Below are 22,279 nucleotides of genomic sequence, written 5' to 3' on the forward strand. Positions count from 1 at the left end.
CTGATATAGGGACAAAGATATACACTGTATCTAAAGGAAGAATAAGAGAATCTCTAGAGATATAGAACAGAGCTTAAGTAAAGTACTCACTTCATGCTTACCGGATGGACACACAGGGGTCAAATCTGTAGCGAGAGCATTTTACTATTTCTAGTTAATCCTAGAACTCTTGTATAATAATACAAACTCTGGATGTGTGAAAAATATTATCAAACACAACAGGAAAAAGTAATTAGATGGCAAAGAATAAGCAATAACCTTGAAACTGAGCCCCTCTCAGTTCAGAAAAAGAATTAAAATTTTCTTCTGCAGCACATATGAGAGACTCTGAAAAAGTCCCTATCCACCACAAACAATAAATGCTGGAGTGGGTGTGGAGGGAAGGGAACCGTCTTGCACTGTTGGTGAGAATGTAAATTGATACAGCCACTATGGAGAACAGTATGGAGGTTCCGTAAAAAACTAAAAATAGAACTACCATACAACCCAGCAATCCCACTACTGGGCATATACCCTGAGAAAACCATAATTCAAAAAGAGTCATGTACCACAATGTCCATTGCAGCACTATTTATAATAGCCAGGACGTGGAAGCAACCAAAGTGTCCATCGACAGATGAATGGATAAAGAAGATGTGACACATATATACAATGGAATATTACTCAGCCATAAAAAGAAACTAAATTGAGTTATTTGCAGTGAGGTGGATGGTTACCTAGAGTCTGTCAGACAGAGTGAAGTAAGTCAGAAAGAGAAAAACAAATACTGTATGTTAACACATATATATGGAATCTAAAAAAAAAAAATGGTTCTTAAGAACCTAGGGGCAGGACAGGAATAAAGACAGACGCAGATGTAGAGAATGGACTTGAGGATAAGGGGAGGGGAAAGGGTAAGCTGGGATGAAGTGAGAGAGTGGCATGGACTTATATACACTAGCAAATGTAAAATAGATAGCTAGTGGGAAGCAGCCACATAGCACAGGGAGATCAGCTTGGTGCTTTGTGACCACCTAGAGGGGTGGGATAGGAAGGATGGGAGGGAGACCCAAGAAGGAGGAGATATGAGGATATATGTATATGCATAGCTGATTCACTTTGTTTTAAAGCAGAAACTAACACACCATTGTAAAGCAGTTATACTCCAATAAAGATGTTAAAAAAAAAAAGTCCCTATCCAAAATTATAACAGAACCAAAACCAGGAAAGTGAATTCAGAGAGGCCATCTATAGGAAACCAACAAGATGTCTAAGACATTCATTCCTTCTAAGATCATCTACTCACTAAGACAACAGCTTTTAAACTGGAAATTGTTTCCCTAATTGCATCCTTTCTCAAGTCACACAACAGTGCTCCTTCAAAAGGTTTATGAAGTATTCCAAAGGGTCACGTTCCTGGCATGAAAGTGGTGAGCCTTGCCCAGTGGCCCCAAAAACGTTGGACATGACACCTCTAGTGGAACTACGCCCATCGGCCATTCCAGGGCCAGACCTGGCATTGTTGAAGACTCAGCCCTGGCAAGGGGATGCCCTAGGTGATGAGTTCCTCTGCCCAACTCACCTGGTCCTGAAAGTCAAGATTGTCTATGGAAAGGAGGGGCTACAGCTGGAAGGTCTGGGAAGACCCAAAGAGACCAAGTGACTCCTGGAAAAGGTCAGGGGAGAATCTTAACCCCAAGAAATGTTCAGGTATTTTCCCAAACCAGATCAGCCGTTGGGAGGAGGAACAGAGGAAGAGAGAAGGGAGTCCTTAGGATTTCCCCTAGAGAAGGACAAGGCTACAGAGAGACAAACAAAAAGCTCTAGTTTTCTGGGGTTATAATTAACATAGGGTAATAATTACCGGACCATTCTTATGAAAATCTCCTTTCTACTCAAGGCCTTGGGCAGGAGCTGTGATAACATTCCTGAGGGTTCTACACTTGCTTTCAGTGACTAACCTCAGCCACTAGAAGGCCCAAGGCACCTTTCACAACTACTCCTGAGACTGCAAATTGCTCTGGACTTTTTCTTAACTCTTTTTCATTAATGGATGCCCAGAAGATCACGTCTCTTTTTTATTAACACACGGTCATGGGGGAAGGCAAAGTATTGAAACATTGGAATTTGTTCTTAAACTTCTAGGAGTACTGCTGGTCCCTTCCCTTGAGCTTGCAGAACTATTCGCTGTTTACAATTGTGGATGGGTAGACAGTGAAAATAACCTCTCTGCCCACAGGGACAGAAGAGGGAAAACTCCACGCTCTCTAGGGCAGTGGCTTTCCACCAATATGCAACGGTCATCCAAATTGCAGGCTTTCATAATAATTACTAGGAATTTGCCCTCCTTCAGTACCCACCGTCCAGATGCAGAAGTACCCCGCCTTCTCTTGTCATCTGTCCTAACAAACTGAAGTTCTTTACCTATAGTCTTAAAGATGTTTAGTGGAAAATTAACACTCAAGAGCACTATAATAATTTTTAACTATGAAACAAATTTTTTGTGTGTGAGTTCTAAAGTTATAGCAATAAAACTTATTCCCATCAGTACAATTCTATGTTATTAACACTCAAGAGCACTATAATAATTTTTAACTATGAAACAAATTTTTTGTGTGTGAGTTCTAAAGTTATAGCAATAAAACTTATTCTCATCAGTACAATTCTATGTTATTAACACTGTCATTATATCAGAAGCCCTGTAAGCATGTAAATGTTATTTTCTTTAAAAAGTTGGTTTCTTGTGTCAGATCTACATAACTGACAGAGCGATGGGTGGGCTGAGAACCACTCTCTTAGAGGAAGACTGTCAATCCTCTTTTAGAGAGAAGCACTGAAAACCCTCCTTCCTGGAATGAAATGTGAGAATTTCTATACGGCGAGGTCTGAACTTGAATTCATGGCTTAAAACTATCACCTCCAATAAAGACAGGAACAAAAAAAACAAGGAGAAAAGGGGATTCTGAACAGTATTTTACACAGAGAATTAATTTCTAAAAACTAGCCAAAGGGCTTCCCTGGTGGTGCAGCGGTCAAGAATCGGCCTGCCAATGCAGGGGACATGGGTTCAAGCCCTGGTCCAGGAAGATCTCACATGCCGCAAAGCAAAGTAGTGCCACAACTACTGAGCCTGCCCTCTAGAGCCTGTGAGCCACAACTACTGAGGCTGCATGCCACAACTACTGAAGCCCGCGCACCTAGAGCCCGTGCTCTGCAACAAGAGAAGCCACCACAAGAAGCCCACGCACCACAACGAAGAGTAGGCCCCCCTCAGCACAACTAGACAAAGCCTGTGCGCAGCAATGAAGACCCAACGCAGCCCAAAAAAACAAAAAACAAAACTAGCCGAAGATATATTCTTAGATCTCAAATCTATGGAGCTGATATTATTGAGTTATAATTAATGTCATACATTTTCCAAACACAAACGTCCACATGATGGCTACATTTTGCGAGGGTCTTACTGGAATCCGTGCATGCAGACCCCAGACACATTTCTGCAGAGCCATCCCAACGTTGCCTTCTAGGCAGCTGCAAAAAAAAAAAAAAAAACAAACCCAAAACTCCACTGCCCTGTGTAGCCAGAGACCTAAATGAAATCAGATCAGACCTAATTAAGAATACATTATGTCCCCACCCTAACCCACTTCCCATCCTTCTCTCTCTTTTCTCTCTCTCATAGAAATCTGGATTTATGAACTGCCTTTAAAAAGTATTTAATTCCTCCATGTTTGCATTCACGTGGCACTGAACACTGATAGTAGCAGGAAGATGGGTAGGGCTTATCGAAAATGTCCAGGGCCTCTATAAAAAGCACAGGATGAAATCATGTAGAAACTTGGGGAATTATCTGAAAAGTCAGCCTAAGGCAATAAAAATTCAGAATCAGATTTAGAATCAAATGAAAAACTGAGGCCCAGAGTAGTCTAGGGACTGCTTATCAAAGTGACCTAGCAAGTTAATAAAAAAAAAAAAACTGGGACCAGAACTTCACCCCAAAACTAATGTCCATTTCCCATTACTATATACTGCATCCCTCTCCTCCAGATCACAGCTTGGTTCTAGAATATCTGCCCTAATTAGCCCATCTTTATGCTTAAATTCCTATTACTAAAGGCTAGTTCATTTGAAAAGCGAATTTCTGTCTCAGAAATCTTACTTATAGCTTATTTTTTAATGTAAGCACATTGGGGAAGGGGATTTTGATAAATCAATGATTGGTTTAATACTGCAGGTGAATTTACTCATCAGATGTGAAGCAGTGAGTTTATTCTCAGAGGCCCGTGGAACTAAGACAAGAGGAAACCAAGTTCCAGGTGATGCCAGAAACGAAAACCAGAATGGTCCTGAGTGGGATATTATAAGGCTCTCTGGGCATGTGGCCCTGGTCCCAGAGGTACCAAAATCAGAGCTCCAACAACAACTGGCTACGGCATTCAGGTGTGCCAAAGGTTAGGTCTGAAGGATGGGTGCCCCAGGGGAAATCCATCTAAGAGCAGACACAGACCGATGCCAATCCTAAGGTCACAGCATATTGGAAAGGCACGGGTGCGTTAGCCAAAGGGCCGTACGACATGGAGCACGTGTCCAAGCAAGCTAATGACAAGGGTTCAGGGCAGCAGATATCCCAGGGCCAGTTAATAAGAGAGTGCCTGGCTAGATGTCAAAACATCAGAGAGACCCAGTACCAACCACGAATCAGGAAATGGGCAGGAACCCATTATGGAGAACAGAGCTCCTACTAAACCAGTGTCAAGTCCTAGGGACCATTTAGAGACCCAATATTTAGGTATAGAATTGGCCCTCAAGAGTGGCAAGGTGTTAGGCAAGAACTAGAAGCAGCCCTATGGATGGGACAGACTCCCTGAAAGAGGAAGTGGGCAGTCACCCTAAGCAGTTGACTCCCACTTCACGGCTCTGCTTAACGTAGGCCCAGGCTGTGGTTAGCAGCTGCTTGGGTGTCTTAGATTTAGAACCTGAGTACAGACGAATAACAGAGAATGATTTACTCCTCAACAGAAAAACAACGTCGAAAACTATCTCCGGTTTGGTATACCGTTCAGAAACGAACTTTGGAGGGAATGGTGTCTGTTGCTATGTTTGCCAGCCAGTTTCTTTGCCTGAAAAACCAGTTTAGGTCCTCCCAGGGCTACTGTCAACAAACTTGCACTGACTCATCAAAACAATGGGCCCAAAAAGCAGCCCCCAAACCCTGTAAACATGGATAGGCAACATTTTAGAGATAGTTCTAAGAGTCTGGTTTCCAAGAAAGGAAATATGAGACTCTGGAATCTTCCAAATCTGGAGCCTTGAGATACCTGCCAACTGTGCCAAAAGCCTGGAGGAGCTCCTCTCAGCCTCTAGCTGCCCTCATCTAGGCTCAGAGATCTGGAATTGGAGGGGTCCTCCCCCTAAGCATGGATTGGGTCAAGCAATTCCAAGAAGATAACAGCCACTCCAGAACACTCTCCAGGTGGAAGTAATTTCCTTGTCTCATACAAGTGAGTTGAATCAAGCCTTTCCTCACAGACGAGAGAATCCTGAAATAGAACCCATGAGTTTCTCAGAACCTACCAAAATCCCTGGAGTGAGGGGATGCCAGAAAGACTCTCTAGGGCTGCTTTCAGATCATTGTGAGAGGCTGGAGGCAGACCCTCCAGCAAGAGAATCAACTTGGTCTAGAGACCCTAGATCCATCTCTAGGGTCTTCCTGAATTTGAATTTAAATTGCTTTTAGGTTCCCTGGGAAACAGGAGCACCAGACTGGGAAGGAACCCTCAGATCCCTCCCCCCAACCCCGGGACCCCCAGCCTCTCGCCATCCCACTGTCCCCTCTGTGGCTTGCCCTCCTGCTACAGCCACCACCTCCACCTTTTGCCCGTCTTACCCAAGTGCCCTTCCCAAAACCCTGAGTGGCACCGCCCTCCCTCCCAAGCTTGTCTCTCAGTGGCTGAAGACCCCTGGGGTGGGGGGCTTCCTCACCGTCCTGCCCACCTAGCCGCAACTGGAGCCAGGCACCTACGCTCTCCACACCCTCTCGAAGCTGCTGCTCTGCCGTCGGCCCTGACACTTGGAGGGTGAAGAACAGCCTGTCTGCTCGCCTGCTGACTCAGTGCTCTACTGGCTGTGCCCCCTCCGGCCTCCTGTCTTCTTGGCTTCAGGCTGGCAGGGCTGCCCATGCCCCCTGCCCCTTCCTCTCAACCTGCAACTTGTACCCACTCTGACCTGGCTCCTCTAATAAATTCATGTCCACAGGGGGTACAAAAAAAGAAAAGAATGGGTACATTCTTTCCTTCCAAGAATATAAAACCGAGGTAATTTATCAAATTCTAAGGAATGCTAACAAGTCGAACATGCTAATCAAAATGCACAAATACAAAACTCTCCCCTAACTCTTACCCTGAGAGTAGGTTGAGGGATTTGCCTTGTAACTTTCTAAAAATTCTACAGATACTCAAACAGTGAGTGGGAAACAACTGGGAAGAACTAATAAAAAGGAGGTGGCCTCAGCAGTCCCACCAGTAACTTGTGTAAGTGAGCTGAAGCTGTGGCCCTCTTTAACTCATTTCTGCAAACTACCACCCACAGCTCTTGTTAACACTCTAACAAACAGAGAAGCACATGAGTAGACGGCTCACGTGTGGACGTTCCAATGCTTGCTTTCTGTGTGGAGCGATACTGTTTTCCACAACCTGCTACGCTAGGCAAACGGCTTTCTCTTTAATTCAGAACAAATTTCTCTGGTTCACAGTTCCACACCAAATCCCCCGGCTTCTGTGAGAGAAGCTCAGCTCCTACGCAGTCAATCAAACGTGGGCAGGACGTCATGCCAAGTTATTTCATTTCTGTCCACGTCAAACGACTTTTCCCTCTTTTCTGCCTACCAAATTCTCACTCAGCATTCAAGACCCTGCTTAATTTTCCCCTCTTCTGTGACACCTTTTCGGCTTCCTCAAGCTCCTTGCCTTGTACTTCCTAGACCTCTGACCACACTTTGATAATATCTCCTATCACGTGCATTGTAATTTTTCCATGTAAGGCGTGCTCACACATTTTTGGTAGGAAAGTATATTAGTACAACCTCTTTGGAGAGCATTTTGGAAATGTCTGTGAATATGGCAATGCACATACCCTCTGACACAACAATGCCACTGCCAGGACTTTGTCCTGTGGATATACTCACACAGGTAAGCAACAAGGTTGTTGTAACACTATTTGTTATAACAAAAGAGTGGAAACAATCGAAGCACATTTTAATATGGGTCTGGTTTAAATAAATACAATAGAGTACCATGCAGTAAGAATCAGAAATCTCTTTCCATACTGGTGTCTGAAACTCTTTTCCCAAAGTCCCTTAATTTATCTGATAGAGAATCTTTTTTCCCCAGCTTTATTGAAATATGAATGACAAGTCAATAGAGAATTTTGACTTAATAGTTCACATCAGCCCACTAAAAGGGTGCGTCTGCCCCCTCTCTCTCTTCCTCTCCTCACCCCCATGTATTTTGCTTCCCCCGGCCATTAAGCAAGTGAGGACAAATTTGGCGATGGTCTTCATTGGACGTGAAGTATGAGGTGAAGGGGATCAGAAAATATCAACCCAAAATATGCCACTTTGGCATAAGGATTATTTTGAGTTGAAGGCAATTGAGAAAAAGCAGACACAGGAAGAACTCTGAGCCCTCCCCCATCTGCCTGAAAGCAAGGCATAAATTCCCCATGAAGGTATCCTCCTCCTGTAGGTCTCCCATTAAAGACAGAGGAGAAGAACCCTTATCACCAGGGATAGAGATGGCACAGAGATGAGTCTGCATAAGCAAACCTTACTAAAATAACTCTTATTTTCCATTAGTTTCCCCATATCTCTACCTTCCCACAATTTACTCCCCCAGAAGTTCAACGTCTCTTTCCTTTTAGTCACTTCTCTACAATGTGTTGCCCTTTGTTAAAGTGGTATATAAACGTCCAAGTCTAACCACTTCTTTGGATTTTCCCTTCTTTTCTGTATAGCCCTTATACACATAAAATTAAAAACATCAATTCAACTTGTATGCCTTTTCCTCCTGTTAATCTGGTTTTTTGTTACTTTAATTCAGTTAATTCACAGTAACTAGATATCAAACCTAAGAGGGGTAGAGGAAAAGTTTTTTTCTCCCTTACAGAGGCATGTCAGAAAAGCTCATCACTTAGTCCCATTGAAGTCAAACCATGGGAATGCTGAAAACACAAGAGGGAGGGGACCCCACTACTTCCAGAAGTCGTGTTGATGGACACTGCCTCCAGCCTTTGCTATTTAATGTGAAGCTACAAGATATGCCCAATCACAGTCTCCCCTGCTTTCTTCTAGACAAAGACTTTATTATGTATCAAGACTTTTTATGTAACTGCCACACATACAAAGTTTAGTTGCTGTGCAGTTACAAAGAAACGAGACTATTCTACTCTCAAAAAGTGTCAAATATTGTTAATCAACTATGCTCCAATATAAAATTAAAAAACAATTTTAAGTGTCAAATAGTCTAATACAGATCCAATTAAAGAGGGGAGCTATACAAAGCAAATGCAAATAATACAACTGCGTAAGTTAATAAAGGTTGCTGCCCAAGTAAACCCGGTCCAACCTAATAGAACCCTCACAGGTTTCTCTGCCCAAAATGCATAGACTCCAGTTAAGGCTTTTGTTCCATTCCCAGGCCAAACCAACCACTTCCTAGCTTTGAGACCTTACAGAGTTTATTTAACCTCACTAAGTCCTATTTCATCCATAAAATGGGGATATTAGGATCCACCTCATAGGGAAATTAGAACAATTAAATGAGACAGAGCATACAAAGTACTTGGCACAGTGCCTGACACTCAGGGCCAAATAAATGTTAACTATTACTATTATAATCATCATCATCATTCTGGAGTTTTCAAGATGTTTCTCAGACTTTATTCTGCCATCAGGTATTAACAGAGCATCAAGTTTATGAAGGAGAATTATTCATGTGCACACCTCGAGCCAACTCCGTATCTCACCTTTAACTAATTCATTTATTCAGAGAAGAAAAAATTATACAAAACTTCAGATCATTTTAGGTGAAAACCTTTTCCCTCTCAAAGGTGTTATATAAGCAACATATGTGAGACATCTTTGAAGTTTTATGGTGTTTTTACTGTAAATATGAAAGAACCCAAAACACTGACATATGCTTCTTCAAAGTCCCACTAATTTATTTTCCCAAGACAAGCGAAATATTTATGCCACTTTACTTCCACCACCAAAATCAATAAGCCATTTAAAAGAATTGGTCAAGGTCAGACATCAGGCTTCCAACTACAGAGGAAGGTTATCAAACGTGCTTAAAATGAGAGGATTCTAGTCCAAATCTCATTCAACATCTTTTGGCCCATCTTTACCTCAAGACTCAGAATAAAGTCTCTTTTTAAAAAGTCTTTGTGAGAGAGTTCCTCGGTGGCCTTATTGGTTAGTATTCCGGGCTTTCACGGCCATGGCCGTGTGATCCCTAAGCCACACCTCAGCAAACACACACAGACACATCACGTTGATGTCCCTCCTGCTACAGCACAGACATCACTTAACGTCTAGAGATGAAAAACCTCATGAACGGCTTTTCAGGACCTTCTTTGAAATAAAGTACTCTGTTTAGCTATCAAAGAACAACTCTTCTTTGTTGGTTACTTGAGGTCCTGATTTACATCTGAGTTTAAAAGGCTGCTACGTCCTACAAACAGACTTAAAATGCAAATTCCTCATCAGACTCCATATCTAAAGAAGCAAAGAGCCCACTTCCAGCCTTTCTCCACCATCGCTCACAGCGGAGCCAAAGTCCCAACAAAGTCACACCCAGCCCAGCAAAATTTAAGTCCTCAGTGAATGACTATGTCATATATGTGAGTATGTACATAATTTTCAAATAAAATGATTTGAAACTACCACTGTATGATGGTAAAGGAAGAAAACTGGATAATCATGAAAGTTGAAGTGCTTGACTAAAGTTTAGAAAAATCAAGAAAAAAAATTAATCACTGAAATTACTCCTTCCTAATCAAGGTTACTTCGAAATTTGATGTAAATGGATAAATTTCAGCCTGTGCTATACTGAATGAAGTTGCATGAGATTGGAAGAAAAAGTTCAGAGTATGTAAGAGCCACTTCTCTTCCATTTCCCACGTTTTCAGTAACTACCTACTCAATGAATGCACGAAAGAGTTTATTACAGTGTTGAACTGAAATACCTCAGTCGCTTTTAAATTCTCCTTTCTCCATGTCCCAGAAAATATTCCAAGGATCGAATAAAAAATGAACAAGGACTATCGGCCAAGAAAGCTGCTTGAGGAACTTAGTAAGCTCACCCTCTCCAGTTTAACTCGCCTAATTCACTGAGGGAGCGGAGGCAAACGGCTTGTACTGCATGATAAAGTGACACTTCCGAATAGTAATAGCTGAGATTACTCTGCCGCAGCCTAGATTCTTCTAGTCAGGAGCTCGAGTACAGCTTTCTAAAAGCTTTTCCCAAGATGTCGAGGTCAATTTGCGGACACTCATTCACCCACCCCACCCTACCAGCAGCGCACTTCCCGTTCGCTTTGGCCGGTCAAGAGCTCAAACTTGACAGCGACACACACTGAAAAAAGAAAAAAAAAAAAAAAGAGGAAGTGGCTAAAAAACCATTTCAAGACATTTATTTAATTTTTTTTTCCTAAGGGAGATCAATGGCCCTGTCTTCCAGGAAATCTCAATGGGACGTAGCCATCACGTCGACTGGAAAGTTGCAGCGAATGACAATGCTGCAAAGCCGAGGGTGACTCCTCTTTAAAAATCAAATTTAAAAAATTCCTCGAAAATCTTCTTGCTATCCAAAACGATCCGTCCCCTGCAGCGAACACAGCAACGCTAACAACTCCCACCCTGGTGGATGGCATCGAAAGCGAGGCTCGGGGCCGGGTACGTGCCTGATCTGCCCTGCCAAGTGGCAGAGGGAGCGCAGGGCACGGCAGCGGCCAGGGGACCCAGCGAGCACCTTCCTTACCTGGTTTGACCGGTTTGGGTGGCGGCTTCGACATCTCTCTTCCTGGAGCGGCTGATTCTAAAGACCACGCACGAAAAGCCAACCGAATGCCCCTCCAGCCGGCACTCCGGGCGCCTCAGAGTTTCTTTATGTCTGGTTTGCAGTGGTGCGCCTTCAAGGACCTGCGTCCACCCCGGGAAGCCGGACGAGCAGAGGCAGGCAGAGCAGCTCGGCGAAGTGCCCCGCCCCGCCCCGCGGCCGACAGAGCTGTCCAGAGCGCGCAGCCGGGCAGACGAGGAAGTAGCCGCTGCCTCGCGGAGCGCTAATTGGCTCCCCGGCTGCCAGCTTCGCCGCTGCAGGAGCGCGGGCGGCGCGCACGGCGGCGCGCACGGCGGCGCGCGCGGCGGCCGAACCAGCGGGAGCCGAACGGGGGCGCCGCAGGCTCGCGCCGGGGCCGGCCTGGCTGCGCGCGCGCCCCGGACGGGAAAGGGCTGGACTGGGCAGGAGCGCGCGCGCGCAACCACGCTCGCCGGAATCCCGCCCCATCCAACGCCGGCCGGACCCGGGCGCCGCGTCCGCTCAGGGTTGGGCAGAACTGTAAGTGGCCACCTCTACCCTGCGTCGCCTCTCACCCGGGAGGGGCACGGGAGAAGGGGCCGTGGGCCTCTCGGTTAACGAGCTTCGGGGGTTGCGGCGGGTTAGTGACAGGCGCGCTTGGCAATAGCCTGTGCCGCTTTGCTTGGGACCACTCGAACTGGCGCCCGGTGAGTACCTGCCTGACGCCCCGCCGCGCAGACTCCCTGGGGCCTGGAGGTGTTTCCAGAGTGTTACTGCGCTGGAGCCCGAGCCCCGTTGTGTCTTGCAAGCCCTTTTGGGACTCCTACCACCCTAAATGGGCTGATAAGTGGCCTGCCAAGGAGGACGTGCACTCGTGATGTGTAGTGCCCTCACGCCCCCTTATAATCCTGAAAACGGGAGTCTGCCTTCTAGAGACCGGACAGGTGGTTGGGAGAAGTCACTGAGGTCAGGGTCAGGTCCCTGCCAGAGGAGACAGCTTGACTCCTCTAGCGTTGAGGTTGACTAACTGCGGCCCTCTTGCTGCCTGTTATTGTACAGCCTAAGAATTGTTTTCAAGTTTATTTTAATGGCTTAAAAGAAATCAAAAGAAGCAGATTTTGTGGCACGTGAAAATTATCTGAAATTCAAATTTCAGTGTCCATAAAGTTTTATTAGAACAGAGCCACTGTCATTTGCTTATGTATCGTCTGCGGCCGCTTTCACTTCCTAACAGCAGAGTTGAGCAGCTGCCCGCAACGCCAAAAACATTTACCATCTAGCACTTTGCAGAGCAAGTTTGCCGACCCCAGACCTAGCCAACTGAATTTCCACTGAGAGGTAAGGGCTGGAGCAGACAATAAATGCACCGTGTGTAAATTCAAAATAGCACAGGCAATATGATAAATCGCTTGTATGTTTGGGGGAAGAAAAATTGAAAAGAAAAACTTTACGTGAGAGTCTATGTAAAATGAAGCTTTGAAGTTTCTACTAGGGGTTAGTGACAGAGTGATTCCAAGAGAACTGGGCAAGGGTTGTGTATTCAAACACGCCAGCCTTGGCATTTACCAAAAAGGAGCAAAGTTTAGAAAATAGTAGAAAAAGACTACCCTGTCACATAGAAGATAATCAAAATATTGAATTAAATAAATGAGTGAGAAGTCCTGAAACATTTCACTCTTTTAGAATCCAAAATGTACCGTATTTAGTAGTGAAATAATTTAAATATAGTAAACACATACCAGTTATGAAAAAAGGACTCAACAACATATTTTACTTAGGGTTAAAAAAAGTATAAAAAAATTAAAAGTACGCATTTTGGATTTGCTGTTTGCCATCTTCATCTGTTCTCCTCCTCCTAAGCAAATTCACTCTGCTGTTGAGGAAAGCCTTGCACTTACTGGGAGAATAGAGTACAGTTGACCCTTAAACAACACAAGTTTTAACTGCATGTGTTTATTTATACTCGGATTTCTTTCACTAAATTCATACTGCAGTACTACACAATCCAAGGTTGTTTTAATCTGAGAACGCAGAATGGTGGATACAGAGGGCTGAGTAAAGTTATATGTGGATTTTTGATTGTGAGGAGGTTGACATATCCAACCCCTGAGTTGTTCACGGGTCAACTGTACATAAATATCCCACAAGAGTGGCAGTGGTATGTACTCCTAGTAATTGGCTGCCCTGGATTGAGGAGGTTAGAAAGTCCAAATGGTTGTCTCTCCGGAGACATCTAGTGATTTACAGTTTGTAGGGGATGGAGATTGTGTTTCATTCATTGAAGTCTACTTCTATGTATTTTTGGAGCCTGGCACCTCTGGAGTGCAAGCTTTTTAAATGTGATTTTAAAATAGTTCTTAAACGGGACAGCAGGCAGTGAAATAATAGAACATGGTGTGGAGATGGACAGTGCCAGGGCTGAGCTTGGAGTTCACCTGAAGCTGCCCTGTGCATCCAACACTGGTTTTGAAATACATGGCTTCTGGGATTGCTATACCCATCCCACACCCCAGCCACTCAGCCCAGCCGTAGGTCTTGCTTCTGCTTCTCTCAATTCCCTAACCTCCCACCACAGTGTCACCTGTTCATTGCTAATGGACTGTGCCCAATATTTACCCAAACACTGTCTTGGAAAGGCTAAAACTGCTAACTAATATAGAAGTGAGGGTTCCTATTTTGGTAAAAACTGGCATTTGACTGGGAGTTCTCTCCCGAGCCCAGGAGATTTCATAAGAAGATTCTTGACTCCCTTACTGTTAGTTTCAGAATTGTTAGATTTTCCACCCAAATAACCGCCTCAAGCCTATTTCAAGTGCTTCAGCCACACTTCCTTGTTATTTACATGCTATGTAATCAGTACAACATCCTCATGTGTACGCATAGATGTGGCAAGAAGCACAGGAGACTAGTAGTCCTTGCCATTCAGTGGATACAGAAAATACCCCATCAATAATACATCAATCAAAATAACATCTATTATACATAAGAGCCTCACAATTAAGCCAGCACCTGTGCAACATCCTTCCTTTGCTCTTGGTAATAAAGTGCTTTTTAGCAGCTTAGAAAGATGGAAAGAAGTTAACTCACTTGGTTTAGTTTTGTTTCTAGTTTTCTTTTTTGACCACGCCTCACAGCTTGTAGGATCTTAGTTCGCTGGCCAGAGATCGAACCCTCGCCCCAGCAGTGAAAGCGCTGGGTCCTAACCACTGGACCACCAGGGAACTCTCTCTAGTTTTCCATTTACTATCTGTGTGATCTTGAACAAGTCACTCCATTGTCTGGGCCAGTTTCAACTTCTGCAAAATGAAGGGGTAGACTGTGTGATACCTAAGGCTATATTTCTCCAGGCTTGAGAATTTATGCTCTGATGAATTATCCAAAAATAGGTGACGTGGAAGCAAGGAATAACAAACTTTCATGAATTTTTTTTCTTATTTTGCCAACTGAGGACATCGATGTACTACTACCTAGCCAGCATGATTTCATAGGAGAAAGGACATTTAGCACCAAAAAATGTAAGCAAGCTACCATCTTGCTTGTAAAAGGGCAACCTTTCCTTTCCCAAAAAAGGATAGTTGGCAGCCTTACTCTGACATATTAAAGGTAATAATAAGGTAAAACATAATTCAAAAGCAGAAAAATTACAATGTAAAAATTTATTTTACAATACTCATTATATGTAATTGTTCCCTTGATATACTGTGGCAATGTGGATGGAGATAAATATTCAACAATGCAGCTCCTGGTGAAACTCAGATGTCCAACTTGATATGTTATTTTATTTCTGTCACAATCACATTCTTGTCTCATGTAGTCTAGTAAATGAAAGTGGAACCAAACCTTACTAAATTGCACTCAATTTGGAATACAGCTGTTCCTTAGTAGGGGTGGTGGTGGTGATTGGACAACACCCCCCAACCCAGGAATACCAGAATCTGCAGATACCCAAGTTCTTTATATAAAATGGCAAAGTATTTGCATATAACCTATGCATGTCCTCCCACATACTTTGAATCATTTCTAGATTACAGATAATCCCTAATACAATGTAAATGCTATGGAAATAGTTGTAAATACAATGAAAATACTATGTAAATAGTTGCTGGTGCAGCAAATTCAAGTTTGGCTTCTTGGAACTTTCTAAAATTTTTTTCCCCTAAACACTTTCAAGCCACTGTTGGTTGGATCTGTGAATGTGGAACCATCAGACATGGAGTTCTGAAAAAACTGAGGACAGGCCAAGGAACAACAGCCCTCTCTCCACCACGCTCTTCGCTACTACCTCCCCACAGGGGACACAGGATAGGAACTGGGAGGGTAGCTGAGAGCCTCCAGCGCAGCCACCACACACCCCGGGTGGCACAGCTTAGGTTCCTGGTCACCCCACCAGAGGAGTCAGGAATAAAGAGCAGCATCAGTCAGAGGCAACCTTCTAGAACCACTATGCTAAGGTTCCCTGCAGCTGAGCTTCATCTTTTCACTTAAAGAGATGACAGTGGTCCTTGGAATATCCACAGGACTGCTTTGGTGAGCCTTAGGGGGCCATGCATGAAGCTGTCCTCCACCCCTCATACCAGGGGTCAATAAGCAATGGGCTGCAGCTAAAACCTGGCCCCCTAGGGACTTCCCTGGTGGCACAGTGATTAAGACTCCGCACCCGGAGACCTTCAAGATGGTGGAGGAGTAAGACGTGGAGACCACCTTCCTCCCCACAGTTACATCAAAAATACATCTACATGTGGAACAGCTCCTATAGATCACCTACTGAATGCTGGCAGAAGACCTCAGACTTCCCAAAAGGCAAGAAACTTCCCACATACCTGGGTAGGGCAAAAGAAAAAAAGAAAAAACAGAGACAAAAGAATAGGGACGGGACCTGCACGAGTGCGAGGGAGCTGTGAAGGAGGAAAGGTTTCCACACACTAGGAAGCCCCTTCACTGGTAGAGATGGGGGGGGTGGGGGGAAGCTTTGGAGCCATGGAGGAGAGCGCAGCAGCAGGGGTGCAGAGGGCAAAGCGGAGAGATTCCCGCACAGAGGATCGGTGCCGACTGGCACTCACCAGCCCGAGAGGCTTGTCTCCTCCCCCGCCAGGGCAGGTTGGGGCTGGGAGCTGAGGCTCAGGCTTTGGAGGTCAGACCCCAGTGAGAGGACTGGGATTGGCTGCGTGAACACAGCCTGAAGGGAGCTAGTGCACCACAGCTAGCCGGGAGGGAGTCCGGGAAAACGTCTGGAGCTGCTGAAGAGGCAAGAGACGACTGTTTCGGGGTGTGCAAGGAGAGGGAATTCAGAGCACCGCCTAAACAAGCTCCAGAGATGGGTGTGAGCCACGGCTATGAGCATCAGCGCGGACCCCAGAGACGGGTATGAGACGCTAAGGCTGCTGCTGCCGCCACCAAGAAGCCTGTGTGCGAGCACAGGTCACTATCCACAGCTCCCCTCCCGGGAGCCTGTGCAGCCCACCACCGCCAGGGTCCCGGGATCCAGGGACAACTTCCCTGGGAGAACACATGGCGCGCCTCAGGCTGTTGCAACGTCACACTGGCCTCTGCCGCGGCAGGCTCACCCTGCATCTGTACTCCTCCCACCCCCCGGCCTGAGTGAGCCAGAGCCCCCTAATCAGCTGCTACTTTAACCCCATCCTGTCTGAGCCAAGAACAGACACTCTCAGGTGACCTACATGCAGAGGCAGGGCCAAATCCAAAGCTGGACCCCAGGAGCTGTGCAAACGAAGAGAAAGGGAAATTTCTCCCAGCAGCCTCAGGAGCAGTGGATTAAATCTCCACATTAACTTGATATACCCTGCATCACTGGAATACCTGAATAGACAACGAATCATCCCAAAATTGAGGCGGTGGACTTTGGGAGCAACGGTAGACTTGGGGTTTCCTTTCTGCATCTAATTTGTTTCTGGTTTTATGTTTATCTTAGTTTAGTATTTAGAGTTTATTATCATTGGTAGATTTGTTTATTGATTTGGTTGCTCTCTTCCTCCTTTTTTTTAATATATATAGATATATATATTTTTTTCCTTTTTCCCTTTTTGTGAGTGTGTATATGTATGCTTCTTTGTGTGATTTTGTCTGTATTGCTTTGTCCTAGGGTTTCTCCTAGGGTTCTGTCTGTCCATTTTTTGTTTGTTTGCTTGAGTATACTTTTTAGCACTTGTTATCATTGGTCGATTTGTTTTTTGGTTTGGTTGCTCTCTTCTTTCTTTCTTTATTTAATTACTTTTTGATTTTTTTATTTTTAATAATTTTTTTTATTTTAATAACTTTATTTTATTTATTTTTTTCTTTCTATCTTTTTTTCTCCCTTTTCTTCTGAGCGTGTGGCTGACAGGGTCGTGGTGCTCCAACTGGGTGTCAGGCCTCTGCCTCTGAGGTGGGAGAGCCAAGTTTAGGACACTGGTCCACCACACACCTCTCAGCTCCACATAATATCAAACACCGAAAGCTCTCCTAGACATCTCCATCTCAATGCTAAGACCCAGCCCCACTCAATGACCAGCAAGCTAGAGTGCTGGACACCCTAAGCCAAACAATGAGCAAGACAGGAACACAACCCCACCCATTAGCAGAGAGGCTGCCTAAAATCATAATAAAGTCACAGACACCCTAAAACACACTACCAGATGCAGTACTGCCCACCAAAAAGACAAGATCCAGCCTCATCCACCAGAACACAGGCACTAGTCCCCTCCACCAGGAAGCCTACACACCCACTGAACCAACTTTAGCCACTGGGGGCAGACACCAAAAACAACAGGAACTATGAACCTGCAGCCTGAGAAAAAGAGACCCCAAACACAGTAAGTTACGCAAAATGAGAAGACAGAGAAACACACAGCAGATGAAGGAGCAAGGTAAAAACCCACAGGACGAAACAAATGAACAGGAAATAGGCAGTCTACCTGAAAAAGAATTCAGAGTAATGATAGTTAAGATGATCTAAAATCCTGGAAATAGAATGGAGAAAATACAAGAAACGTTTAACAGGGACCTAGAAGAACTACAGAGCAAACAATGATGAACAAAACAATAAATGAAATTTAAAATTCTCTAGAAGGAATCAATAGCAGAATAACTGAGGCAGAAGAACAGATAAGTGACCTGGAAGATAAAACAGTGGAAATAACTACCACAGAGCAGAATAAAGAAAAAAGAATGAAAAGAATTGAGGACAGTATCAGAGACCTCTGGGACAATATTAAACGCACCAACATTCAAATTATAGGGGTCCCAGAAGAAGAAGAGGAAAAGAAAGGGACTGAGAAAATATTTGAAGAGATTATAGTTGAAAACTTCCCTAATATGTGAAAGGAAGCAGTCAATCAAGTCCAGGAAGCACAGAGAGTCCCATACAGGATAAATCCAAGGAGAAACATGCCAAGACACATATTAATCAAATTATCAAAAATTAAATACAAAGCAAAAATATTAAAAGCAGCAGGGGAAAAACAAATAACATACAAGGGAATCCCCTTAAGATTAACAGCTGATCTTTCAGCAGAAACTCTGTAGGCCAGAAGGGAGTGGCAGACATATTTAAAGTGATGAAAGGGAAGAAACTACCACCAAAATTACTCTACCCAGCAATGATCTCATTCAGATTTGACGGAGAAATTAAAACCTTTACAGACAAGCATAACCTAAGAGAATTCAGCACCACCAAGCCAGCTTTACAACAAATGCTAAAGGAACTTCTTAAGGTACGAAACACAAGAGAAGGAAAAGACCTACAATAACAAACACAAAACAATTAAGAAAATGGTAATAGGAACATACATATCAATAACTACCTTAAATGTAAATGGATTAAATGGTCCAACCAAAAGACATAGACTGGCTGAATGGATACAAAAACAAGACCTGCATATATGCTGTCTACAAGAGACCCACTTCAGACCTAGGGACACATACAGACTGAAACTGAGGGGATGGAAAAAGATATTCCATGCAAATGGAAATCAAAAGAAAGCTGGAGTAGCAATTCTCATATCAGACAAAACAGACTTTAAAATAAAGACTATTGCAAGTGACAAAGAAGGAGACTACGTAATGATCAAGGGATCAACCCAGGAAGAAGGTATAACAATTGTAAATATTTATGCACCCAACATAGGAGCACCTCAATACATAAGGCAAATGCTAACAGCCATAAAAGGGGAAATCGACAATAACACAATCACAGTAGGGGAATTTAACACCCCACTTTCACCAATGGACAGATCATCCAAACTGAAAATCAATAAGGAAACACAAGCTTTAAATGATACATTAAACAACATGCAGTTAATTGATATTTATAGGACATTCAATCCAAAAACAAGAGAATACACTTTCTTCTCAAGTGCTGATGGACCATTCTCCAGGATAGATCATATCTTGGGTCACAAATCAAGCCTTGGTAAATTTAAGAAAATTGAAATCTTATCAACCACAATGCTATGAGACTAGATATCAATTACAGGAAAAAATCTGTAAAAAATACAAGCACATGGAGGCTAAACAATACACTAGTAAATAACCAAGAGATCACTGAAGAAATCAAAGAGGAAATCAAAAAATACCTAGAAACAAATGACAATGAAAACACGATGACCCAAAACCTATGGGATACAGCAAAAGCACTTCTAAGAGGGAAGTTTAGAGCAATACAATCCTACCTCAACAAGCAAGGAACATCTCAAATAAACAACCTAACCTTACACCTAAAGCAGTTAGAGAAAGAAGAACAAAAAACCCCAAAGTTAGCAGAAGGAAAGGAATCATAAAGATCAGAAATAAATGAAAAAGAAATGAAGGAAACAATAGCAAAGATCAATAAAACTAAAAGATGATTCTTTGAGATGATAAGCAAAACAGATAAACCATTAGCCAGACTCATCAAGAAGAAAAGGGAGAAGACTCAAATCAATAGAATTAGAAATGAAAAAGGAGAAGTAGCAACTGACACTGCAGAAATACAAAGGATCATGAGAGATTACGATAAGCAACTCTATGCCAGATGGCTTCACAGACAGATTCTATCAAACATTTAGAGAAGAGCCAACACCTATCCTTCTCAAACTCTTCCAAAATATCCCAGAAGGAGGATCACTGCCAAACTCATTCTACAAGGCCACCATCACCCTGATACCAACTCCAGACAAAGATGTCACAAAGAAAGAAAACTACAGGCCAATATCACTGATGAACATAGATCCCAAAATCCTCAACAAAATACTAGCAAACAGAATCCAGCAGCACATTAAAAGGATCATACACCATGATCAAGTGGGGTCTATCCCAGGAATGCAAGGAGTCTTCAGTATATGCAAATCAATCAATGTGATAAACCATATTAACAAACTGAAGAATAAAAACCATATGATCATCTCAATAGGTGCAGCAAAAGTTTTTGACAAAATTCAACACCCATTTATGATAAAAACCCTCTAAAAAGTAGGCATAGAGGGAACTTACTTCAACATAATAAAAGCCATATATGACAAACCCACAGCCAACATCGTCCTCAGTGGTGAAAAACTGAAACCATTTCCACTAAGATCAAGAGCAAGACAAGGTTGCCCACTCTCACCACTATTATTCAACATAATTTTGGAAGTTTTAGCCACAACAATCAGAGAAGAAAAATAAATAAAACGAATCCGAATCAGTAAAGAAGTAAAGCTGTCACTGTTTGCAGATGACATGATACTATACATAGAGAATCCTAAAGATGCTACCGGAAAACTACTAGAGCTAATCAACGAATCTGGTAAAGTAGCAGGATACAAAATTATTGCACAGAAATCTCTTTTTTTTTTTTTTTTTTTTGGTGGTATGCGGGCCTCTCACTGATGTGGCCTCTACCGTTGCGGAGCACAAGCTCCGGACACGCAGGCCTAGCGGCCATGGCTCACGGGCCCATCCGCTCCGCGGCATGTGGGATCTTCCCGTACCGGGGCACGAACCTGTGTCCCCTGCATCAGCAGGTGACTCTCAACCATTGTGCCACCAGGGAAGCCCTGTGCAGAAATCTCTTGTATTCCTATATACTAATGATGAAAAATCTGAAAGAGAAATTAAGGAAACACTCCCATTTACCATTGCAACAAAAAGAATAAAATACCTAGGAATAAACCTACCTAAGGAGACAAAAGACCTGTATACAGAAAACAATAAGACACTGATGAAAGTAATTAAAGATGATACAAGCAGATGGGGAGATATACCATATTCTTGGATTGGAAGAATCAATATTGTGAAAATGACTATACTACCCACAGCAATCTGCTGGTTCAGTGGAATCCCTATCAAACTACCACTGGCATTTTTCGCAGAACTTGAACAAAAAATTTCACAATTTGTATGGAAACACAAAAGACCCCAAATAGCCAAAGCAATCTTGAGAAAGAAAAGTGGAGCTGGAGGAATCAGACTCCCAGACCTCGGACTATACTACAGAGCTACAGTAATCAAGACAGTATGGTACTGGCAGAAAAACAGAAATATAGATCAATGGAACAGGATAGAAAGCTCAGAGCTAAACCCACGCACATATAGTCACCTTATCTTTGATAAAGGAGGCAAGAATATACAATGGAGAAAAGATACCCTCTTCAGTAAGTGGTGCTGGGAAAACTGGACAGCTACATGTAAAAAAATGAAGCTAGAATGCTCCCTAACACCATACACAAAAATAAACTCAAAATGGATTAAAGACCTAAATGTAAGGCCAGACACTATAAAACTCTTAGAGGAAAACATAGGCAGAGCCCTCTATGATATAAATGACAGCAAGATCCTTTTTGATCCACCTCCTAGAGAAATGGAAATAAAAACTAAAATAAACAAATGGGACCTAATGAAACTTAAAAGCTTTTGCACAGCAAAGGAAACTGTAAACAAGATGAAAAGACAGCTCTCAGAATGGGAGAAAATATTTGCAAATGAAGCAACTGACAAAGGATTAATCTCCAAAATTTACAAGCAGCTCATGCAGCTCATTATCAAATAAACATACAACCCAATCCAAAAGTGGGCAGAAGACCTAAACAGACATTTCTCCAAAGAAGATACACAAATTGCCAACAAACACATGAAAGGATGCTCAACATCACTAATCATTATAGAAATGCAAATCAAAACTACAACGAGATATCACCTCACACCAGTCAGAATGGCCATCATCAAAAAATCTACAAACAGGGGCTTCCCTGGTGGCGCAGTGGTTAAGAATTCAA

At 43.3% G+C, this 22,279-nt stretch overlaps 2 protein-coding genes across 6 annotated transcripts in view; one reads left to right on the forward strand and one right to left on the reverse strand.

The window, feature by feature from the left end:
* The window catches only part of OSTF1 (osteoclast stimulating factor 1), a 50,277-nt gene extending 38,844 nt beyond the window's left edge, over nt 1–11,433 (reverse strand). Inside the window, exon 1 of one of the 2 annotated variants that reach the window (XM_060300837.2) lies at nt 11,016–11,433. In XM_060300837.2, the coding sequence (XP_060156820.1) occupies nt 11,016–11,049 (34 nt within the window). In that variant the 5' untranslated portion in view covers nt 11,050–11,433. The remainder of the gene's footprint in view (nt 1–11,015) is intronic. The other variant, XM_030876986.3, reaches the window with a different exon arrangement.
* A 97-nt stretch (nt 11,434–11,530) lies between these two features.
* Nucleotides 11,531–22,279, forward strand: part of NMRK1 (nicotinamide riboside kinase 1) — a 34,829-nt gene continuing 24,080 nt past the window's right edge. For 2 of the 4 annotated variants that reach the window (XM_030876988.2, XM_030876991.2), the window contains exon 1: nt 11,599–11,758. The gene's annotated coding sequence lies outside the window, so the exon portion shown is untranslated. The other 2 variants (XM_030876989.2, XM_060300838.1) reach the window with 2 other exon arrangements.

The sequence above is a fragment of the Globicephala melas genome, chromosome 6, assembly GCF_963455315.2.
Source record: "Globicephala melas chromosome 6, mGloMel1.2, whole genome shotgun sequence".
Classification (NCBI taxonomy): domain Eukaryota; kingdom Metazoa; phylum Chordata; class Mammalia; order Artiodactyla; family Delphinidae; genus Globicephala; species Globicephala melas.